This window comes from Phlebotomus argentipes, unplaced genomic scaffold (genome assembly GCF_947086385.1).
Source record: "Phlebotomus argentipes unplaced genomic scaffold, Phlebotomus argentipes genome assembly contig_15, whole genome shotgun sequence".
Classification (NCBI taxonomy): domain Eukaryota; kingdom Metazoa; phylum Arthropoda; class Insecta; order Diptera; family Psychodidae; genus Phlebotomus; species Phlebotomus argentipes.
Window position 1 is genome coordinate 11970615 of NW_026776181.1, and position 19561 is coordinate 11990175.

Below are 19561 nucleotides of genomic sequence, written 5' to 3' on the forward strand. Positions count from 1 at the left end.
AATTTTACATATATAAATGGAACGCGTTTAGAGTATCTGCTTTAGTCCTTACGAGAAAGAAAATATCTATTATCTGATTGCTTTATAGTGAAACACAGTCGTTGTCATTATAATAGTGTAAGAATAAGACTTCAGCTTGAGCCGTAACTTTTCCGATCAGATAATTTGGATCCAGGTCTTAATTGCGTTTTAATTCGAAAATTAGCAACATATAGTTATTTATAAGTAATATCCATAAAATACATTATATATATATATATATATATATATATACGGAAAGGCAACTACAACGTGATAAAATATAAGAAACAATTTGATAATTGATAGAGCAATACAGTGAAACCAATTAGAAAATTGACAATTTTCAATTAACGTTTAAATAAATTAAAAGCAATAAGAGGTACGAGTAAAATGGATGAGATAATATGTAGAAAGTGTTCTGGTGTTTGCCTAATAACAAACCTCCTGGGCGAAAGCCATTCCCACCACAGCGCCGACGTCCTCAACCTTTCCATCGTCGTCGTGCTCGGAGACTCAACCTCATCGGCGGTGCCAACAACGGCAGCACACAATACGGTGACGCTCCTGATAAGTGCTATTGAATCTTCATACCACCCACAGCCCGTCGTCGCTCGATGTCGTGTGGCAAACGCTATATTTCATGGCGCGCCGAAACGTGTGCTGTGCAGATCCGTATTAACTCTCAGCTCTCTCATTTTGTGTGCAACATTCGCCAGTTCCATTTGATCAGCCAAGAGCTTCTCTCTAAATCAGTCGGTCTAGCGACGCTGAGCTGAGCGGACGTGTTTCTCTGACCCTTGCGAGTTTGTGTCTTCGAGCGTTTACTGAAAGTCCTCGTTTTGGTTGGTGGCAAAAGTGATTTAACAATTCGGCATTGTGCTGTTCCTGTGAATTAGACTGACAACATAAGAAGATTCTTTGGGCACCCTCGAGATATCAGCCCCTCGTGGATTTTTTCTCCTTGCGTCAACTTGGAATTGCGGTGAGGATTATCAAGTGTTCTTGCGAAAGGGAGCATTACGCGTGGTGTGGAATGAGTTTAAGGGGCGAGATCTTAATTCGAATTAATTCGAGATTCGATGTTTGACGCGGGTGAAGAAAAAAAGCCATTAATCACTGCGAAGGGGAAAGGAAAAATTTCACTGAGGAATCACACTTTCGCTCCTCTGCAGGAGGAAAAAGGTGGACGAAGAAAAAATGTTACCACGGGGAGTGAAAAAGTAGAAAACAGACCTAGAGGAATTTTACTTTATTAATTCATGAAGTTTTGTTCCGATACGCCGTGTTAATTAAAACAATTTTCTCTCGAGTGTGTTGGTGTTCTTGTGGATTTTGCTGTGCCATGAAATATTCAGAGCCTCCGGGGTCGTGGTGAGGCGAGCGGCGAAAGTTCACCCTTCGTATCAATTAGTCGCCCTAATCATGACACCATCTCACCTCGCCTCATTTCGCCGGTCCACCTTTTTACCACTTCACGCGGCGCGATTCCACCGATGTGCCTTATCATAATTCCTCGTCTTCGGGGGTGACTTATTCACACTGCGCTTCGAGGGTGAATCGAGCACACTATTCCAACGAGCACAATTCCCAAGAACGCCTCGAGGGAACGTCGAGTCACTGACAAAAGAGAGAAAGAATAAATTCCTCGCATGGAAGGGAAAAGTTTCGGCGAAAGATGGTTTGAAAGTGAGGAAAAAAAACTGAAATGTGAATTTAAAAATATTCTTGAAATATTTGAATTTTTCCACACAAAGCTCAGTTAAAGACTCGTGATTAATAAAAAGCACATAATTGTAGATTTTCGCTAAGGATGAAATACGAAAATTTTGTAAGAAGTTTTGCACAAAGTTTATTTTAGAGTTGAACAGAATTCGTTGAATTTTTGTTAAAACTAAACTAGAAATTGTGTTTTCTGTCGGTGATACTCATTCATTGAATGTTTTAAGGCAACCAAAGATTAACTTTAAAGATTGTATTTTCTTTAGTCGAAATCTGTAATACGAAACGCCTTTTTGTCGATACGAATTTCCCTTATTCATTCGGCATGTGCACAAAATTTCTGAGAAGCAGAAAAGGCGTCTCAGGTGCTTTTCCTCACCAAGGAATCCCTTCACGGAATCACTCATCAATTTTCTGCAAAATTTCCCGAATAAGTTGCCTCGCAATCCATCGTGGTTGATACACCTTGTTTCCACGTCATGAGAAAATCACCCCGTCGTGTGCCGACAGAGTTGAACACCTCCGAGCACTTTGGCATTCAGCCCCGTTCCACCGCCGGAAAATCACACTTGGGCGGCTCACATCCGTCGCCGCAAATTTCCCTCCCTCGCGCGCCGCAGAGTAATAGCCCCATTTATCAGAGCACTCACACACGCACGAGGGCGAGAGCTCTCCAGCGCACACGCTCATCACCGGAATAATCCCGACCGCCAGCGAACCCCATGGGCGTACTTCCGCCCAACCCAGTGGGTTTGCAGCCCAGCGCAAAAAACGCCACACACCAGTTCGCTACTCGTCACCACGCCAGCCCTCGAGCGCCCAACCACTTGCACCAACTATAAAATATAATGTGTGTCGCTCAGCGGAGCGACGACACCACCAGCGATTGAATTTGTGGGTTGGGGCGTCGGAAGAGCGGGCGCGAAGAGGGTGGGAAAGTGGCAGGCATGAGTGGAACTCGAGCCCAGCGCTTCTCAAATGTGCGCCGCTTCCACCAAGGGGTTTCCAAGTGCAATATTAGCAGGCAGCGAATAGAAAATTAAGACGAGAGTAGAAAATTCGATTGAGTTTGCTCCATCTGCTTTTTTTAATTTTTAATTAATTCTGCCAAATTCTAGAGATATTCCGGAATATTTGTCATAAAATGTCGTATCTTAAAATTTAAAGAAATTTTATTTTTCAATGAATCCTAGCAGAAACAAAATTAAAAATATTTAGATAAATATAGGTGATATCTACCAAAGTTTGAATATTGCAAAACTATTTTTTTTAAGTATTTTCTGAAATAAGAAACCCCTCACAAGTGTTGGGAAGCTTTATAATGCCATTGTGGTTGATTTTCATCGTCTGCCGCGTGTGCGTTTGTTTTTTTGAGAGTGTCACACGATCTGCTGCCGTCCACTTTTCCACCCACGCTTTCACCCACGTGCATTACTGAGCGAACGGAAGGGAAATGCCCGTGGGTGGGTGGATTTTTTCATCACTCCCTCCGCCAGCCACCCTTCGACTGTCCATTTGCACACGAACGCCCATCCCCAGGACTGAATGCGCGGCGCGAGCCATTCGCGCGAGTGGCGGACGATAATTGCGGGGTGGTGATTCACTGTGGCGCTTCGGAATTACAGTGTTTTATGAAATCATGAGAAATTTAATCGGCTAATTGGGCGGACACGCCGGTCGATGTGTAATTGCACCACACACTGTGACAATGGTTGAAATCCCACCCCCGAAGCAGCGACTCTAATCGATTGATTTGCGGCCGCTCTCCGTATTAGATCGCTAGTTCTCCTTTTTTCATACCTACCACACTAATTCTCACTCTTGTTCATTCTTAATGGCGTTTAATTTTTAATGAGCTTGGGCGTGGATGGAATCATTTAGGGGCAGTATTTCACAGCTTAAAACAATCATTGGAATTATTCAGTATTTTCTGAATTCTTCATTAGAATGAAGTGTGAAGATCAAAAATCTTGAAAACATTATTTTCTTTCAGATCACTTGGTATTGCGTCCAAATTCATCTGACTGACAGACAACCAAGCAAAAGTTTTCCAGTCCCCTCGGATAAATCATCAGTTTTATGGTGAAAGTTGCCCTTAAGCAAATTGTGGGTGTGGAGTGCGAAAACTGTGGGTTAAAAGTGAAAGAAAATTATGAACAGTTGAGCAAATAAATTGTTCTTAGTGTGTCTCCTGAGAAAATGACAGCCAAACGTGAAAAGGACTACGGAACGAAAACAAGTAGTAAAACAGGATCAGGTAATTAATATGAGAAATTGACTCAAGTAAGATTAACCTTGATTTCCACTGTGATTCTCTTTGTGCTTTGCGCAAGGAAGGTGGTTGCCAATGGGGGGATTAGGGGGTGGCGGGCGGCGCCCAGGGAAACGACATAGATGCTGGAAAATCACGGATTACGGGTAATTTTGTGGCAATTTATTGTTGACTATTTGTCGCCAATAAATCCATTGTTATTTCCATGGGGACGCCTTTGCTATTGGACCATTTATTCTGGGCTTTCAAGGTTAAAGCTTCACCATGAAAATGAAAATCCTTCAGGATAGCATAATTTCTAAATTTAGATCAAATCTGATGTGTGGAAATATTAATTTACACTTGTTCAATGTGTTAAAAAGTAGGAGGAAAAACTTTCAACTGAAAGATAAGATGAGAGAAAGTATTTGTAATTTCACTTCCCAAGAGTGGAAATTGCCAGCAGAATTGTTGTGAGAACTTCTTCCGCTCTGAATGGACAAACAAATATATTCTCCTGACCGGAAAGTTGAAGTGTGAGGAGAATAATTTTCCGTTGAGCTCCGCAGTTTCGCATTTCCTATGGTGAACAAATTGGAAATGAGATGCTGCTGGGAATTATTCAAATAACCTGTAGTCGCGTGTTAGGAGGGTGCTTAATTTGGCGGAGAGCTGAGACTCAGTGGGTGGTGGGTGGATCTCGCGGAGTACACGGAACCACGTGTTGCTACTCTTAAGCTAGACAAAGTATCTGACATGTCTCCCTCGCCTTGCAGATCTCAACGCTAACGCAAAGAGCGGTTCACAGCACTCGAATACTGCTGCTTCCTCACCAGCTGCCATCGGATCATCTCCTTCGTCGGATTCTCTGAAGCGCACAAACAAACCACTGATGGAGAAGCGACGACGCGCGAGGATCAATCAAAGTCTCGCCATTCTCAAGGCACTCATACTTGAGTCCACAAAAAACAACGGAAAGAACTCTGAAGGGCAGCCCAAGCACACCAAACTCGAGAAGGCAGACATCCTCGAGCTCACAGTCAGGCACTTCCAGAGACATAGGAATTTAGACAATCCAGGTAAGCTGATTGAGAAATATTTTACAAGACATGTTAGAGAATGCTAAGGAGTCGTAATTTACAGCCATCGACAAGTATCGCTCAGGATATACGGATTGTGCAAGGGAAGTGGCAAGGTATCTAGCCACACCTGAACCTCCTCCTCTGCCCAGTGTTCCCACCCTCACAGACGCAGGCTCCAAAGCGAGATTACTGCGGCATCTGGATCAGTGCATCGCTGAGATTGACACGGAAATCTGTCCGGTTACTCCAGCAAATCCTCTGCCCACGCCCGGAAGTGATGCTAAACTCAATAATTACTTCGGATCCATGGAGAGTTTGAAGAAAAAGTAAGTCATTAGAGGATGTTGGGAACCATATCCTAATTTAAATACTCTTTCACAGTTCTGATCCCAATACAATGGATTATAACAGTCAGGACTCTACAAATCCCATTGACTTCAGCAAAAACAGCCGGTATGATCTTCCCGAAGGTGATCGCACGGGAATACCGCCTTTCGCTGCCGCTGTTGCGCCTCGCGATGTAAGTTAGCCACAATTGTGCGACTAAACAAAATTTAATAATCAGTGACTTCTAATCTCAAGATTCAGGATGAGAACAACAATAGAGGCAATCGTCAGACGCCAGACTCCAATTCTGTCCTCAACAACATTGAAGACATGATCGAGACTAATGAAATTGCAACCACTTCCGCGTACGCAAACTTCCCGCCGGGGAAAATGCACTCTGTAACATCTGTCCAAAAGCTGATCGGGATAAAGGGTCAGAAATTCCCGAAAGGAGGTCCGAACGGAACCTCTTCGCCAATCAACGTTATGCCAGTGTTGAATGGGAATGGAGTTAATCCACTGGGGCTTCCCTCTGAGGCAGCTCTGGTGCCACCAGAAGTGGCAGACAAGGATGGGCATGTGGACTACGTTAAGGTGAGAGACATTTGTAAATCATGAATGAACTTTGAAACTCAAGACTTTAAATCCTTGCATAGTCTGAAGCACTCAATGGGCAGTATCATCAGATGAGGCTCCCTGATGGCCAAATGGTCCTGCTTCTTCCGCCGCATTACGTGCAACTTGCCGCAGCCCTGGGCCTCAACTCTCAAGCCATGATGGATCCGGCAGCACTCACAGACTTTGAGAACCTCATCGAATTGAATCGGAAACAACAACAAATGGTAATTTGGGGAAAATTCATGTGAAAGACATTCGAATATCTCAACCGTAACATTTGTTTCCAGAATCCAGCCGAAGCCGCCAACATTCCAGAAGCCATCTACTGGGAGCACTACAGAAAGTCCATGAGTCTGGCGCATCAGATTCAGGAGAAGGCCGCAATAGGTGACTGTCGAAACATTGACACTCGATCGCCGATGAAGGTGACAGATTCCCCACCAGCGCTGCAGCCTCTCCAGGCAGTTATGGACAAGGAGTACGGGGAGATGGAAGTGGATGAAGCAGAGAACATCGAGGATAAGATCCCCATCGCCCTTACAACGTGCAAAATCCCTGAGAAACATGACGACAAACTGGACGAGAGGAAGTCTCCCCATTTTGATCATCAGAATCAGAACAATCAGAATCTGCTTAATGAAAATGTAGAATCGAGGAGCTCCAACGGAAGTGACGATATGTGGCGGCCATGGTAAAAGAGAAAAGGGAATCTGTAACATAAGCTCATCAGAGAGCCATCAATGCACATTGGTAGCGAGATATGAAAAATAGTGTTTAGACATTTACATCTAGTGTTTAGCATTTAGGCATTCAAAAGTACCCAGAAGATGCTTTAAATATAGTGCAATAAGAAAAACATAACGATCACAATGAATGTTTAAAATATTTTTACTAAATCTACTCCTGCAGTTTCTCATGAAACGACATATTGTATTGCACTTACGATTAATGTGTATTTAAGATAAATGTGCCAAAAAACAAAATGAGTTTGTGTCCACCCTCTACGAGTCATTAACTATGAAAATTAATTTTTGTTAAGCAAGAGTTATGTATAATAAAATATAATTATGTACTTATGAATTGGTCGTTTATTCATTCTTATGTCATCTGTATTTTTTCCCGATATCAAAGAATAACGCGAGAAATTTGTTCTCCTTCTGTCTAGATTAGAAATAGATATTTTAGAGGCAACGGTTTTCCCCGCTAAACTTTCACAAAATTCCGATTCGTCAGTTAAAACGGTTAAGACACTGCAATAATATCTAAAGATTTCGTTTGAAAAAACCCACTCCTCTATTTAATGAAAAACATAGCACGATGAATTAGCAAAAGATACAAGTAAATTATATTTTTTATCTTTTCAAATCATTCTTTTTCGCCGCACAATTGTTTTCTGTGTATAATGTGTTGAATGCAATGCAAGTGAAAACTTCAGTAGGTGTGTTTCCCGAGTCGGAAAATACATAGCTTTTTACTGCCATGCCACTGAATATACACCAGAGACAGCTGAAGAAGCCCCACTAAAGCTTCTCTCTATTCCGGACATAAACCATAATGATTTGATTTTAGGCCTTAACGCAACTATAATTTTGAGGTTTTACAATTTCCTCACACTTAATCAAATTCCAAATTGCGTAGTCCAATAAATCTTGCGGCTATATTCAAAATTTTCCCCTAGACCGCAAAACGTGAAACACATTTGAAACACGCGGTGCGAATGAGTGCGGCGGCTCTTTGTTCCGCCGGCCACTGACGACTCCTGTGTTGTGCTTGGCCAAAATATAAACACCGTCCGCTGTAGTTTGGCGCTGGAGTGGGATCATTACAATACTTGTAAGGTCGCGGCGTGTGGAGTCAATGGAATGGAGACGTTGGCGGAGAGGCGAGTGTGTGGAAAAAATGAGGGAAAAGAAGAAAAACCAACTCAATTTCTTATCGGAAATAAATATATGCCTGTATATGTGACACACAATGCTGGGGAGAAAAAATTTACACAATATATAGTGCGGGGGTGGGTGGAAAACACAGAGAAAAACATAAACCCTTCGATTTTGTTGGCCCTCGTATTCCTTCTCCTAATATTTGTTGCCATACGTTGTGATGATTGTGGAGGAGTGGGTGGTGAGATTCGCGCCGGTACAACGCCACGGAAAGCCCACAGTGGATCCTCACACGACAGTAGTGTGCCAGCAGTCGAGCGTGCTCAGTTGGCTGTTCCACGGGTTTTCAAACGCAGCCCGAGTCGTCCGTTGAGTCAGGAGTCCAAGACTGTCGTGTGCGTATTTATAGAAAAGGTGGACGCCACTTGGGCCACATAATACGGAAAAATTGCCATAATCTCTCGCGTTTAATCCAGTGTGTCATCCAAAAATGATTTCTGTCTAGCATCACCCAGTGGAGACACGCCAGTGCGAGCAGCGAGGCACTCTCGAATGTATGTAGAAATTTTTATCGTGCACGGAGATAAGAAGTGGTCGTTGAGTTTCTTATTGTTGTGAATTACTTACCAAAATACCCAATAAGCGCTTTCCTGCGAATAAGTTGCTCGACTTTGTGTTGTTTTCGCTGCCGCGCTTCAAACCTGATAAGATTTTGTATAAATACATTCATCCGTAGGAATCGACTCAAGGTAGCAATTCAATTGCTCTACACTTCGCAATTTGAATATTAAACAGGTGTGTGTTGAACAATGAAAGTTTGCCTTAGCTTATATTGCATTTTTTCTATACTTCTCAAACACACGATTCTCCACGCACACACTTTTTTGGGTTTCCAGCCAGTGAAATGATGAAAATGGGTTGACGAGCGTGTTTATTTTGCAGTCAGAGAGATTCTTGCGGAAGAAAACTGAAATTGATTTCTGTAGAATAGCTTTGAATGAACAGATTATTGTTTTGCTTTGATACCAGCGCACTTGAAAGTGGAATCATCGAAATGCAGTCTGAAGAGAAATGCCAATCGCACGTTCTGGAGAACATTTTCATTTCGATGAACCCAGAAGAAAAACATATAACTTCGCTTCTCAGACACACCATCGTTTAGAAGTGCTTCGTGGACTGACACGATTGAACTGTGAATAAATATAGAAGTGTGGAGAAAATCTCACTTAAAGTGCCGCATCTTCATAATTCTTCTCCCACTGCCACTCTCGTTTGATGGCGAGACCATTACTCGTTTGTCATAATTAAAGTATACAGCTTTGACACGAATTTCGCAAATATGATTACACCGCTCGCGAACTCAGGTGTGAATCAGAAAATTTTATTGTTGAAGGGTTTCATCAACTTCCTCCTCGTCTAATTCAATTAGTGCAGTGCAGAGAGCACTTTTGCGGATTGAACGGCGCTCCGATGCTTCAGCTCCGGTCATACTTTACTGCTCTTTTTGGGGAGGTTGAGGCAAATAAGGGAGAAACTTCCGGCTCATCGGCAAGTTGAGTATATTGAGGGTGTGCACGGGGAAAAATTGATTTTTTGTCCAATAACTTATCTATTTGTGGCTTCAATTGAATTTTCAGGCCTCTATTGTACAAACACACACAATAGGAGACCAAAAGCCGTGAAGAAGTTAATAATGCAGGGTCTTACATTAGGCAAATTGAAAACTCCTTATCATCATTTATTGTATTGCGCTACCAATTTAAAATTCACGCACAAGACGTCAAATGTTCCAGCGTTCTGCGCAAAGCAAACCACCCCAGAAAAAAAACAGATGAGAATGATTGTGTATTTTCCGATGATTTCGCCCTAAATGAGAGATAATGTTCTCGCGTTGAAAATCACACAGAGCTCGAGTGAGATTTGAGCCCCATTCAGAGCGCACGGCCAACCGATGGACATTTATTTAATTTGCAGCATAGAAATGGACACTTTTGATCAATTTGGGGATGTCACGACACGAGTAAAGTGGATAAATTATTAAAATTAAATCAATATTTTGCAAATTTGTGTGTACAAATTATTCCTCTGCAGTGTGACTGAATAATAATTGACTATACGATGGATAATACGCGCCAACACGGGAGTCAATATGCGAGATAATACATTTGGCGTGGAGCAAATGTTTCGCACACCATATGCTCATTGAGAAGCAAATTGCCATATCAAAAGTTTGTCATATCCCTTCTGTGTCTGCCAACGACCGAAGGGATGATGCTTTCCTGTTTTCATCTCGAGGTCTTTCGCCATCGCCAAGTGGAATACATTTCAAGATGAAACGCGTGTTATGACTCTTCTAATTTGAGTATACATTTTTCCTTCCGATTATATTAAGCATATAGACATGAATATTGTAATGAGATTACTCAAATTTCAGTATATGAGAACTCAAGAAAAGTTGTATACCTTCCACACTTTTACAAATTGTGCTCAATTGAATTCAAAATAGGAGTGCAATCAGCGGCGAGTAATGGAAAATCAACAAAAATTATATTTTTTATGTGAACCACCCATAATTGGTTCTTTTCCATTCTGATTACTTGACCATTTAATGCATAAAATATAACTATTCTCGGTTATATAAAACGAATCACGAAATACTGTGTTCCTATAAATACGTCATAGAATTGTTTTCAATTTATTGGTTTGAAGAGATTAGTGGGAAAACCTTGAGTGATGAGAAACTCTGAAAAGTATCGATTTTTCCAACACCCAAGATCTAAATCTCCTTTTCCTAAAATACCACAGAAAAACAAACTGAAATCATTAATTCATCCATTTTACCACGAGTGATCCCATTAAAAGCAAGAGGTTAAGGGAAGAGTCAGTTGTGCCTTTCAGTTGATTCTCGACTTCGCCGGAGACGCGAGTGTTGATTGATCGCCTACAAACGTTCATTATAAGAGGGTCTTTATGAATTTAACAATTTTCTCGCACGTACATTGGAAATCTCAATGGATGCTATGTTTTCGGCATTAATCAATTTTCCATGTTGGCCCTAAAGCATACTGTAAAAATTGTATAAAGAAGTAAATAGCTTGGTGAATTCATGGTTTCTTTCTGTTTGGGGTGCGTTTCACCCTGAAATTAATGGCTTATAGATCGTGGTTGAATTAGTTTTCGTGTTAATTACTTCTTCAGCTTACTTATTTTCCTTTTCACAAACCCCCTTTCCACTCTTTATTCTGTTTTTCCTCCCAAAATATCACTTTATTGTTCGACTTCATTCATCATTACACAATATAAACATCCATACGTACATACCTATGTGTATATTATGCGTATGTATATTATATCATCAACTTTAATTTTATTTCCTCTGGCTTCAAAACTATGAAGAGAAAGATGTATTGAAACCTCCACATTAAGCAGTGAGTTCAGGGGGATTGCTTTTTGTCGTGGAAATAAAAGTGGCACGAAGCTGGTGGAGAAATTTAAATATGATTCCAATTTATTCATTCACCCATACAAAGAACTACATTTTCCGCATATGATACAAGATATTACATTTTCCTCTTTGCATCCTTGCCAAATTAAATTTCTTCTCTTTCATTCGCCTTCTTCACCTGTCGAAATGGGTGTTTATTGAAGCGCTCTTTTGGATGACTTTTGAGAGCGCTTTTCGCACAAAAGACTCGCGAATCAGACATTATGTCAATTTTACACTATATAAAACATATGTACATATTTCAGTACCGTTTACATGGCATTCAATGCTATGTGATTCAATATTCATGAGCAAAAATGTGAGAAATGTAATTTTGAAATACAATCAAATTTAGGGTAAGTATATTTAAAGGATTTTGAGTCAGAATTCAACTCAAAATTATCTCTATTTTGCCCTGTTTACTTTCTGACAACCTCACTGCTAGAATATCAAGGGAAAAAAGGATTTATTCAAGTTTAACTTATGTACAATATTTTTTACTCCTCCTTAAGGTTATTGATTTTACTAAGCCCATTTGTGGTGTTGATAGTTTTATTTCTGTACTTCGTGTGAAAGGATTACGCCAAAGAAGAGTTCTTCGAAAGACACTTTTGGCTTAACAAGTTATCACATGTATTCTTATAGCAAGGAAAGAAAGAAAGTGGTTAGAAAACATCCGCCCTCGTGTCGCATACATATTGTATTAAACTGGCATCTGGCTGAGGAAGAGTTACGTAGGAACCTTCATCAAAAAGATATTAGAAAAGTTGAAAACTTGGCTATTCGAAAAATTTCCATTTGAAATCGCTCTAAAAGTATGTATGACATTTTTTAAAGAAATTATTTACATATTTTACACAAAGAACAGTTAAAAATTGATTCCAGACGGGGAGAAATGCTGTAAATAATTTGATTTTTAGCCATAAATTCACTTTCCAACTTCATTTTGAAACTTTTACATCTGACAAGTCTATTGAGCATTGTTTTAGTCATGAACAGAGAGATAAATCATTAAAATGCTGTAAAATGTACTATAGGTACATGTATGAATATTCAAATAAAATTTATTAGGAAATTGCATACATACATACATATGTTTACAATTTGACGCAAAATGCAGTCGCACTTTTTTTTTTACAATGTACTGACTGGAAGAGATAAAATGAAATTGAGAGAGAATTAAATTTTTAAAGCAATTCAACAGAAAATGCGAATTGTATAATCATGCATGAAGCATTTCTATTATTTGCGTGGGAAAATAATTTCCGCTTCACTAATTTCACCGATACAGATAAACCTATGACCTACATGCACACAACCCGTACACGTCAATTTTTGGTACCATTCATACGCTGTAAACAAAAATGAAAAATGCTTCATTAATGTGCGACAATTCTCAGAAGTTTCTTGATAAAATAAATTGAATTACGCTAACTCAATTCTCAGTATTCCAGAGATTTTTTGTTCATTCGTTGACGGAAGATAAGCTTGCAATTGTATTAAATACTTTGGGAAAATGATATTGTATGGTGTTGTAATTTATGAAAATTGCATTAATGAAAAATCAAAAGCGTGTGATTATCAACAAATTTCACAACGCGTCACCCATTTATCGGACCATTAAAAGTGCTTTAATATTAACAGTAGGAACAGGATTTAAAATGCGAATACAATAATTTACGTAATGAATCCCTTAAATTCCATGTAGCAATTTGAATACAGGATGACTAAATATTCCTTTGAATAAGTAAACAAGGGTCACTGACATAATAAAGATAGAGAAATATCCTTTTCTTTCCCCTTTTCTCTGTTTAATATTCTATTGCTCTGCGTAAAAATGCTATATGTTCTGTATATACATAATGGATGTATGTACATACGCAACGCATGTATCAGCAAGCATTTCAGCGATGGCTTCTGCTCTGCAAAACAGCAATCTCATGAGGATGCGTTAAGTTCGTTTATGTATATCATCTAATCGAAGTGCAATTACTCCATGCAAATTTCACTATGCCACTCACAATAAAGTCGCGGCGAGAAAGGGTGAAATTGAGAGCATATTTTCATAGCATGTTGGCAGCTCGTGATTGCTATGTCTCTGAAGAATTTCATAAAAATGTTGATGGCATTGTTGGAAGTGTCGGCAAGGATTCGTGTGGAGGGTCTCTTGTGGTTGAGCGGGAAGGGTAACGGTCGTGCAGAGAGATGTCTAGTCGCTACAGCATAAACTCAAGTTACTCTCGTTGAAAGCTCTCCACTCTTCTGCCTCCTTATCGCCTCTGCTTGAGAAGCGCCTCGGAGCGCTATTGTGTGTAGGTTATTGGGAAAAGATGGAAAATGCATGTTGCCCCTTCGCACATGAGCGGCGGAGAGAGAGAGCGCGCGAGAGAGTCGAGAGAGAGCGGAGGATAGTGAAAAGAGAGCGGCCACTACCCTAAGCAATAAATATTATTGATCGAGATACTACGCGCATGAGTCACTCTCCACATTCGGCATTTTCTCAGGAGAAAGGGTTGCTCATCGAGACACACAATGTACTGTCCCAAAGTGTTTTCACTGAGCAAAACTCATCTCAAATAACCAAAAATTCATGCATTTTCTCCTTTTTCCAGATTTCATTCTCCATCTGAGACATTTTCTTCTGGATTTTGAGGAAAAGCACCAAAGAGCAGGTAAAATCTCACTGTGTTTCTGAGAATATTCGGGCGCGGGAACAGAATTCTTGTAGTGCGTCTGGCAATTGTTGAATGATATTGAGCAAAAGTGCGGGAGAAATTTTCCGCATGCGTCTAATCGGCAACTCTCACTCTTATGATTTATTCTACAGGATGGATCCCAGTGTTCTTTCGACCATGGACAGAGAAGCATTGAAAAAACAGATTGAAAATATGAAATATCAAGCTTCAATGGAACGATGGCCCCTGTCAAAAAGTATAGCAGCGTAAGTACAGACATCGCAGCGCCATCGAATTGCCCAAGAAAATCCACCATAGCGACAGAAAATTGGAGTGAAAATGTGCAAAATCCGATGTGAAAATGCGGCCCGTAGCCCTCTTGACGAGGGTGTGAGCGGTGGAAGCCAGGAAGACCGCAGTGAAAAGTGTCGCCCAGTTTGTGTGAAAATTTTCGCCCAGAAAAGCTGAGAAAATGTGTGAACAATTTAGCTGCAGAGCCCCATTTCATGAAATTTCCATGGGTTCGCTCTCTTCAGGGCGCGCCTCGCGATTCGCGTCCAACCCACAAATGGAAACTCGCCGAAATTGTGCCTGCAAAAGAATTTCACGTCTCCACCCTAATTTTTCCTTTGTCACTTAACACCACCAAGTGGATTAATATGAGTGTCAGTGAGCAGTGAGAGCCCTCAGTTTTCGCATTTTGCATTAATGAATCCTCGTATGAGGTGAATTTATGAGGAAAAATGTCAGATACGATATTCTGTAGTCTCTATAGTTTTCTCCCTTACACCCCAGGCAATGGTATTTGCACGTTTCGCCTTTTTTGTTCGCGTCCTGAAGCACTCAATAAGATCCGGGCTGGTTTGGTGCTCGGTTTTTACGACCAATGGGACGAATAATTGATAAAAGTGATTTTCATTTGCCCGCGTAAAGTTCGCACGCTGGTGTGATAATTGGCCTAGGAAAATATAATTATTGGGGTATTATTTGCATGATAATGTGTGCATCGGAAAGTGCTATAGCGACCTCCATTGTGTGGTGTCAGTCAGCCAGAATCACTATCACGCAGAGATAAAGCCACAGCCGTTAGTTATCTCTCTGCCAGATTATATACTTCATGCACATTTCCACAGATATTTGCTTTTTACTTCACCTACATAGCGCTAATCATTCTGCCAAATTTCCAATTCCGCCGTCGAAAGAGCGGAAGCAATTTCAGGAAATCCAAATAAATTGATTCGCTGCTTCAGTAATCATTTCGCAGCAAAGATGCTAACTTTGCATGAAATGCTCAATCGCAAAGAAATTCATTGTAAATCAATGAGTAAGTAATTTGCTTACCAATCAAATTGCGCTTTCTAAAATGATACAAATACAAATATCACTAAATTGACATTGATTGCCATTAAGCGAAATGTTTGGTGAAACGCTTCTTGATGATTTTATGCCATGTAAGTTCCTGTGCTTATACATAATAAGGTGCATTTCCGCCCTCCAATGAAAGTCATCCCCTGTGGCATGAAAAGCGGTGACACCTCCTCACTAATTATACCGTATTATTTTCCATGAAGACAGTTTGTCTTTACATAGAATATTTGAGATTTTTGAGGCCAACAGTGGAAAATGTCGATAATGTATAAGATTGTGAACATCTTAGAATATATCTTTTTTATGGAGAAAATTTGATTTTCGTTCTGTCTTTGAAGGATTTTGGAGGAAAAAGTATATTACAATCATGAAGAAAAATCAGTAAGAAATGTAAAATTGAAAGCATTGCGGCCAATCTTTTACATTTATTGATCAAAAGTCTTAGCCCATAAAAGCATGCAGTGTGCAAAATATTCAACGGCTGCCGTATGGCTATTGAGCTTTTAGGCTGACGCAGTAAATCAGAAAAATATTGATATCCCGCACTCATATTCCTTGAGCCATGCACAGTGTCTCTGTAGACGAAACGAGTATTTGCAATAAATTTTGTATCTTCTTCTCGAAAGAAAGCAAAATGTGCGCGTGGCAATATATTGGATCATTAAGTGATATTTATGTATTGAACATCTCATTCGTCAATATTGTGATGTTCATTAGGCGACAGATTTCCCTTGATGTGTACATGTAAATTGAATCAAAATGTGAGTGTTCCTCCCAATTGCGCAAAAATAGAGTATATTGACTCTATGCTTGAGGAGATTTGAACCAAGAGATGTTCTCTTAATTTTCCAGTCATTCCCTTCACCACGGGCGCACAAAGCTGCGAGAAAGAGCCTGATAATTGACGGAATAATCGATAAAAGTGACGAAGGAAAATCCGTAAACTCGTAGTGTAGTAATTAGATTGCTCACGTTTGAAAATCCAAGCATAGGAAAAGAAATGCTAAAGATGTGAGAAAAAGGTGAAGGAGAATTTTCAACGATTTCCTCAAGATCTGTAATTTAATATCCTCCTCAGCATGTATGCGCCATAAATTGCCACATAAACCCTGGGATCCGCCGCGTACAACCATGTTTGCTGGAAAACTTAATTATTTCGAATATATTCAGAATGTGGGTAAAAACGCACGTTCTATATCAATTCCTTCTGACACTTTTCTCCCAGCTTAATCCAACAATGGAATTCCGAGTGATGAAATCCAATTTAATTTAAAGGATAAACTCCGAGCACGGCCTATTCTATGTGTGTATATGCAAAATTGTATCCATTTTCTGGGCAATAGAGTAAATTATCCACTCAGAGGCTGGAAATGGGCGGGATGTGATTAAAAGTCGCTGTAAAATTCCATGCGAAATCATTTTAATTCCCAGAACTGGAATAAATTTTCTGTGACGGTCTCCGTTTTTCGAAAAACCACACTCAATTTCCACCACAGATATGGGAGTTTATTTAAAATTTCAACACACAAGTTGCGACCAGACGTTTGAGCAGCATGAATTCTTAATGGCACTGAGGCGTTTGTTGTAAATTTTCAGTCTCTGGCATTTAATCAATGTAAATTTAATATGCCGCACGAGAGCATTACACTCACAGACAGATTTGATAGAAAGGAGAAAAAATCTAATTAGGCACTTCACCCTCCTTTTAAGGTATAATGAACAATCAATTTTCAGTCACATCAACCCCTCATTTATAAAACTAATCCAATGATCGAGTCGTCGTCACGACTCCATTTCTCATTTATGATTTCGTGATGAGGCCAGAGCACACAAATCAAGGGTTCAGTGTCTGTCGCGTCATGCTCATGAGATAAATTTCCACGAGAGTGCGAAGTATATCCAATAATTGTTCTTCCCCAGAGAGACTCTGAAATTCACTGAAAAATTCACGATGTCCGAAAAATCAATGTCAAGTGAAGAGGTTTTACTGAAAAATCTCATCCTTTAGAGACTCACTGAACGGAAATTTGGTCAGAGACAAACTTTGAAAATGTGTCCTGTGCAAAGTATAGCAAACACGGCAAAACTTGTGTTCGCACAGCCGATAAATCCCACCCTTATAAAATATTCACCCTCAAATTAAATTCTGTGTGAAATACTCAATGTGTTGTGCTTTAAGTTTCAGCCATAACTACTTTATCGGTAAAAGCTCTGCTTGTAAAACCAAAGCGATTTTTTTTTCAACATTTCTCGTCAATCTCATCGAATATTTATAGCGACAAATAGATTTTGACCCTGGCAATTAGAGCTTTTCAAATTAACCCCAAAGGATGAATCCATAAGCAACTTCTCTGCGGAAATTGGGAATGAAATTGAAAATCTGTGGTGGTATTTTTGGGCAATTTGAGTGGATTTGTGAAGTGCAAAACAGGAGGGACTTTGCGTGTGAATACTAAATGAATGATTAATCTGTTATTTTGCAGGATGAGAGAATATGTGGAAGAAAACGAAAAAAATGATCCACTCATTCATGCTCCGGACAAGAAGAATAATCCGTGGGCCGAGAAGGGTAAATGTGTCATCATGTAATTAAGTGTAAGGGTATAAGTTTTCTTTTTTCGGAAGAAAAACCACCATCAACAATTTTACCGGAGATTTCTTCGTTCACGTATTTTCGATATATAAAAAAAGAAACCCAAAAAATGCCATTATAAATCATCTTCACGGAGGATTTATGGAGGAATATAATTAATGAGGATTTTAGGAGAAAAGAAATAATTGTAAAAGTTTGGAGAAGAAAAGAACAACGTGCGGCAATTAAATGTAAAGAATTAATAATAATAGTGTGTGTATAATCTCGATTTTACACATTAATATTTATTATTGACTTTAGTGTGGAATCAATTATGAAGAACCGATTGAATATTTTATATTTTCATACAAACGTGTTCATTTTGATCACTGTTTTTTTGTTCACGAATTCAAATTGGCAGCGTGTATATTGATTGAATCCTTATTATTGTTCTTGATGAAGACATAAATCTATAATAAACAATAACGTCAGTCCACTCATACTTTCATAATACATAGTAATTTTAAAAATAGAAAGATTAAATGAATGAACATTTCATTTTATTTGTTATTGAATAGCGTTTATACTTCTTGCGATATTAATAACTAAATTAAAATAGAAATATACATACATGCATTATTTGAGAAGATGAAAATCTAAAATGAAGACCAAACTTAACAGGTTATCCAAAATCTATCAATTTCACATTAAATGGGTAAAAGTATATAAGATAAAAACATAGCAAAGAAATTTGAAAAAAATGAGGTGTTTTTTTATTGAAGAGGTTAAACAACTAATATACATAAATAATTAAGTAATTTATTAATAAAGAAAAAAAAACCAAGTAAAATGAAATGATATATATTATAACCATGTTTATCATAAGTTGTGTAATATGTATTACCAATTCTTTGCAGTTTTACAGCATAACAAATCACTTTTTATTCCAAATCTATGTATCTCCCTATCTATAGCAATGATTGATTTATCTTTTGTTCATTTGAGGAAAATAATGAGAAATCAGGATATCTTTTCAGATGCCAAATTAGTCCTTGTATTTGAAGAAGAAAAATAGTGAGATAAACAAGCAGAATTAATCAATTTCTAGAAGTGAAATAGTGTTCAATCAAATATATACTATATACTCTCATAGTAAATTTAAAAATACGTTTCTCATCTACACTCTAAAGTCTATACTAAGGCATATTCAAATAAAATATGAACTTTATGTAAGGTTATAATTTATCGAAATTGTTTCTGTTTCTATTTCGTCCTTTATGTACTTCATCAGTGAAATAACAAAGAGAAAAAAATGAAATGCTAGAATGAAGGTAACATAACATTAATCTCGAGTAAACATAGCTGAATGAATAAATTAAATGCATAATAAATAAAAGAAATAATACAATGGTGTTTAAGAAAGAAAGAAGTAAAAATTCATCAAAAATAAATATATGGTAATAAAAAATTAGATAGTAATTCTTTTCTTTTGGTTTTCAAGTAAATCTTGGTGTGTGACAGAGCGAAAAGAAGTATAATATTTGAATAGGCTTGTTGTTTTAAG

The 19561-nt window shown here is 38.9% G+C and overlaps 2 protein-coding genes across 4 annotated transcripts; both read left to right on the plus strand.

Annotated features, from left to right (window-relative positions):
* Positions 1-754: 754 nt before the first annotated feature.
* Positions 755-7170, plus strand: LOC132262823 (uncharacterized). 2 transcript variants are annotated; one of them, XM_059762257.1, is made up of 8 exons: positions 755-1003; positions 3734-3997; positions 4768-5070; positions 5135-5399; positions 5455-5593; positions 5662-5994; positions 6057-6242; positions 6306-7170. In XM_059762257.1, exons 2-8 carry the CDS (start codon positions 3940-3942, stop codon positions 6711-6713), a joined length of 1692 nt encoding a protein of 563 aa, XP_059618240.1. In that variant the 5' UTR covers positions 755-1003; positions 3734-3939; the 3' UTR covers positions 6714-7170. The 2 variants fall into 2 exon arrangements, with proteins under 2 accessions (XP_059618240.1, XP_059618239.1); XM_059762256.1 differs by having other exon boundaries at positions 5656-5994; positions 6306-7168.
* An 897-nt stretch (positions 7171-8067) lies between these two features.
* LOC132262826 (guanine nucleotide-binding protein subunit gamma-e) lies at positions 8068-19468 on the plus strand. Of its 2 annotated transcripts, XM_059762260.1 has the most exons (5): positions 8068-8452; positions 8635-8693; positions 13995-14054; positions 14210-14323; positions 17909-19468. In XM_059762260.1, the coding sequence occupies exons 4-5, from the start codon at positions 14211-14213 to the stop codon at positions 18012-18014; spliced, it is 219 nt and encodes a 72-aa protein (XP_059618243.1). In that variant the 5' UTR covers positions 8068-8452; positions 8635-8693; positions 13995-14054; position 14210; the 3' UTR covers positions 18015-19468. The 2 variants fall into 2 exon arrangements, with proteins under 2 accessions (XP_059618243.1, XP_059618242.1); XM_059762259.1 differs by lacking the exon at positions 8635-8693.
* Positions 19469-19561: the final 93 nt, after the last annotated feature.

Bases quoted from the DNA above. Each gene is read 5' to 3' on its own strand.
- LOC132262823 (XM_059762256.1), top strand. From the start codon at position 3,940: ATGACAGCCAAACGTGAAAAGGACTACGGAACGAAAACAAGTAGTAAA. The intron at 3,998-4,767 runs GTAATTAATATG...CTCGCCTTGCAG, and splicing joins AAGTAGTAAAACAGGATCAG to ATCTCAACGCTAACGCAAAG. The intron at 5,071-5,134 runs GTAAGCTGATTG...CGTAATTTACAG, and splicing joins TAGGAATTTAGACAATCCAG to CCATCGACAAGTATCGCTCA.
- LOC132262826 (XM_059762260.1), top strand. From the start codon at position 14,211: ATGGATCCCAGTGTTCTTTCGACCATGGACAGAGAAGCATTGAAAAAA. The intron at 14,324-17,908 runs GTAAGTACAGAC...GTTATTTTGCAG, and splicing joins CTGTCAAAAAGTATAGCAGC to GATGAGAGAATATGTGGAAG.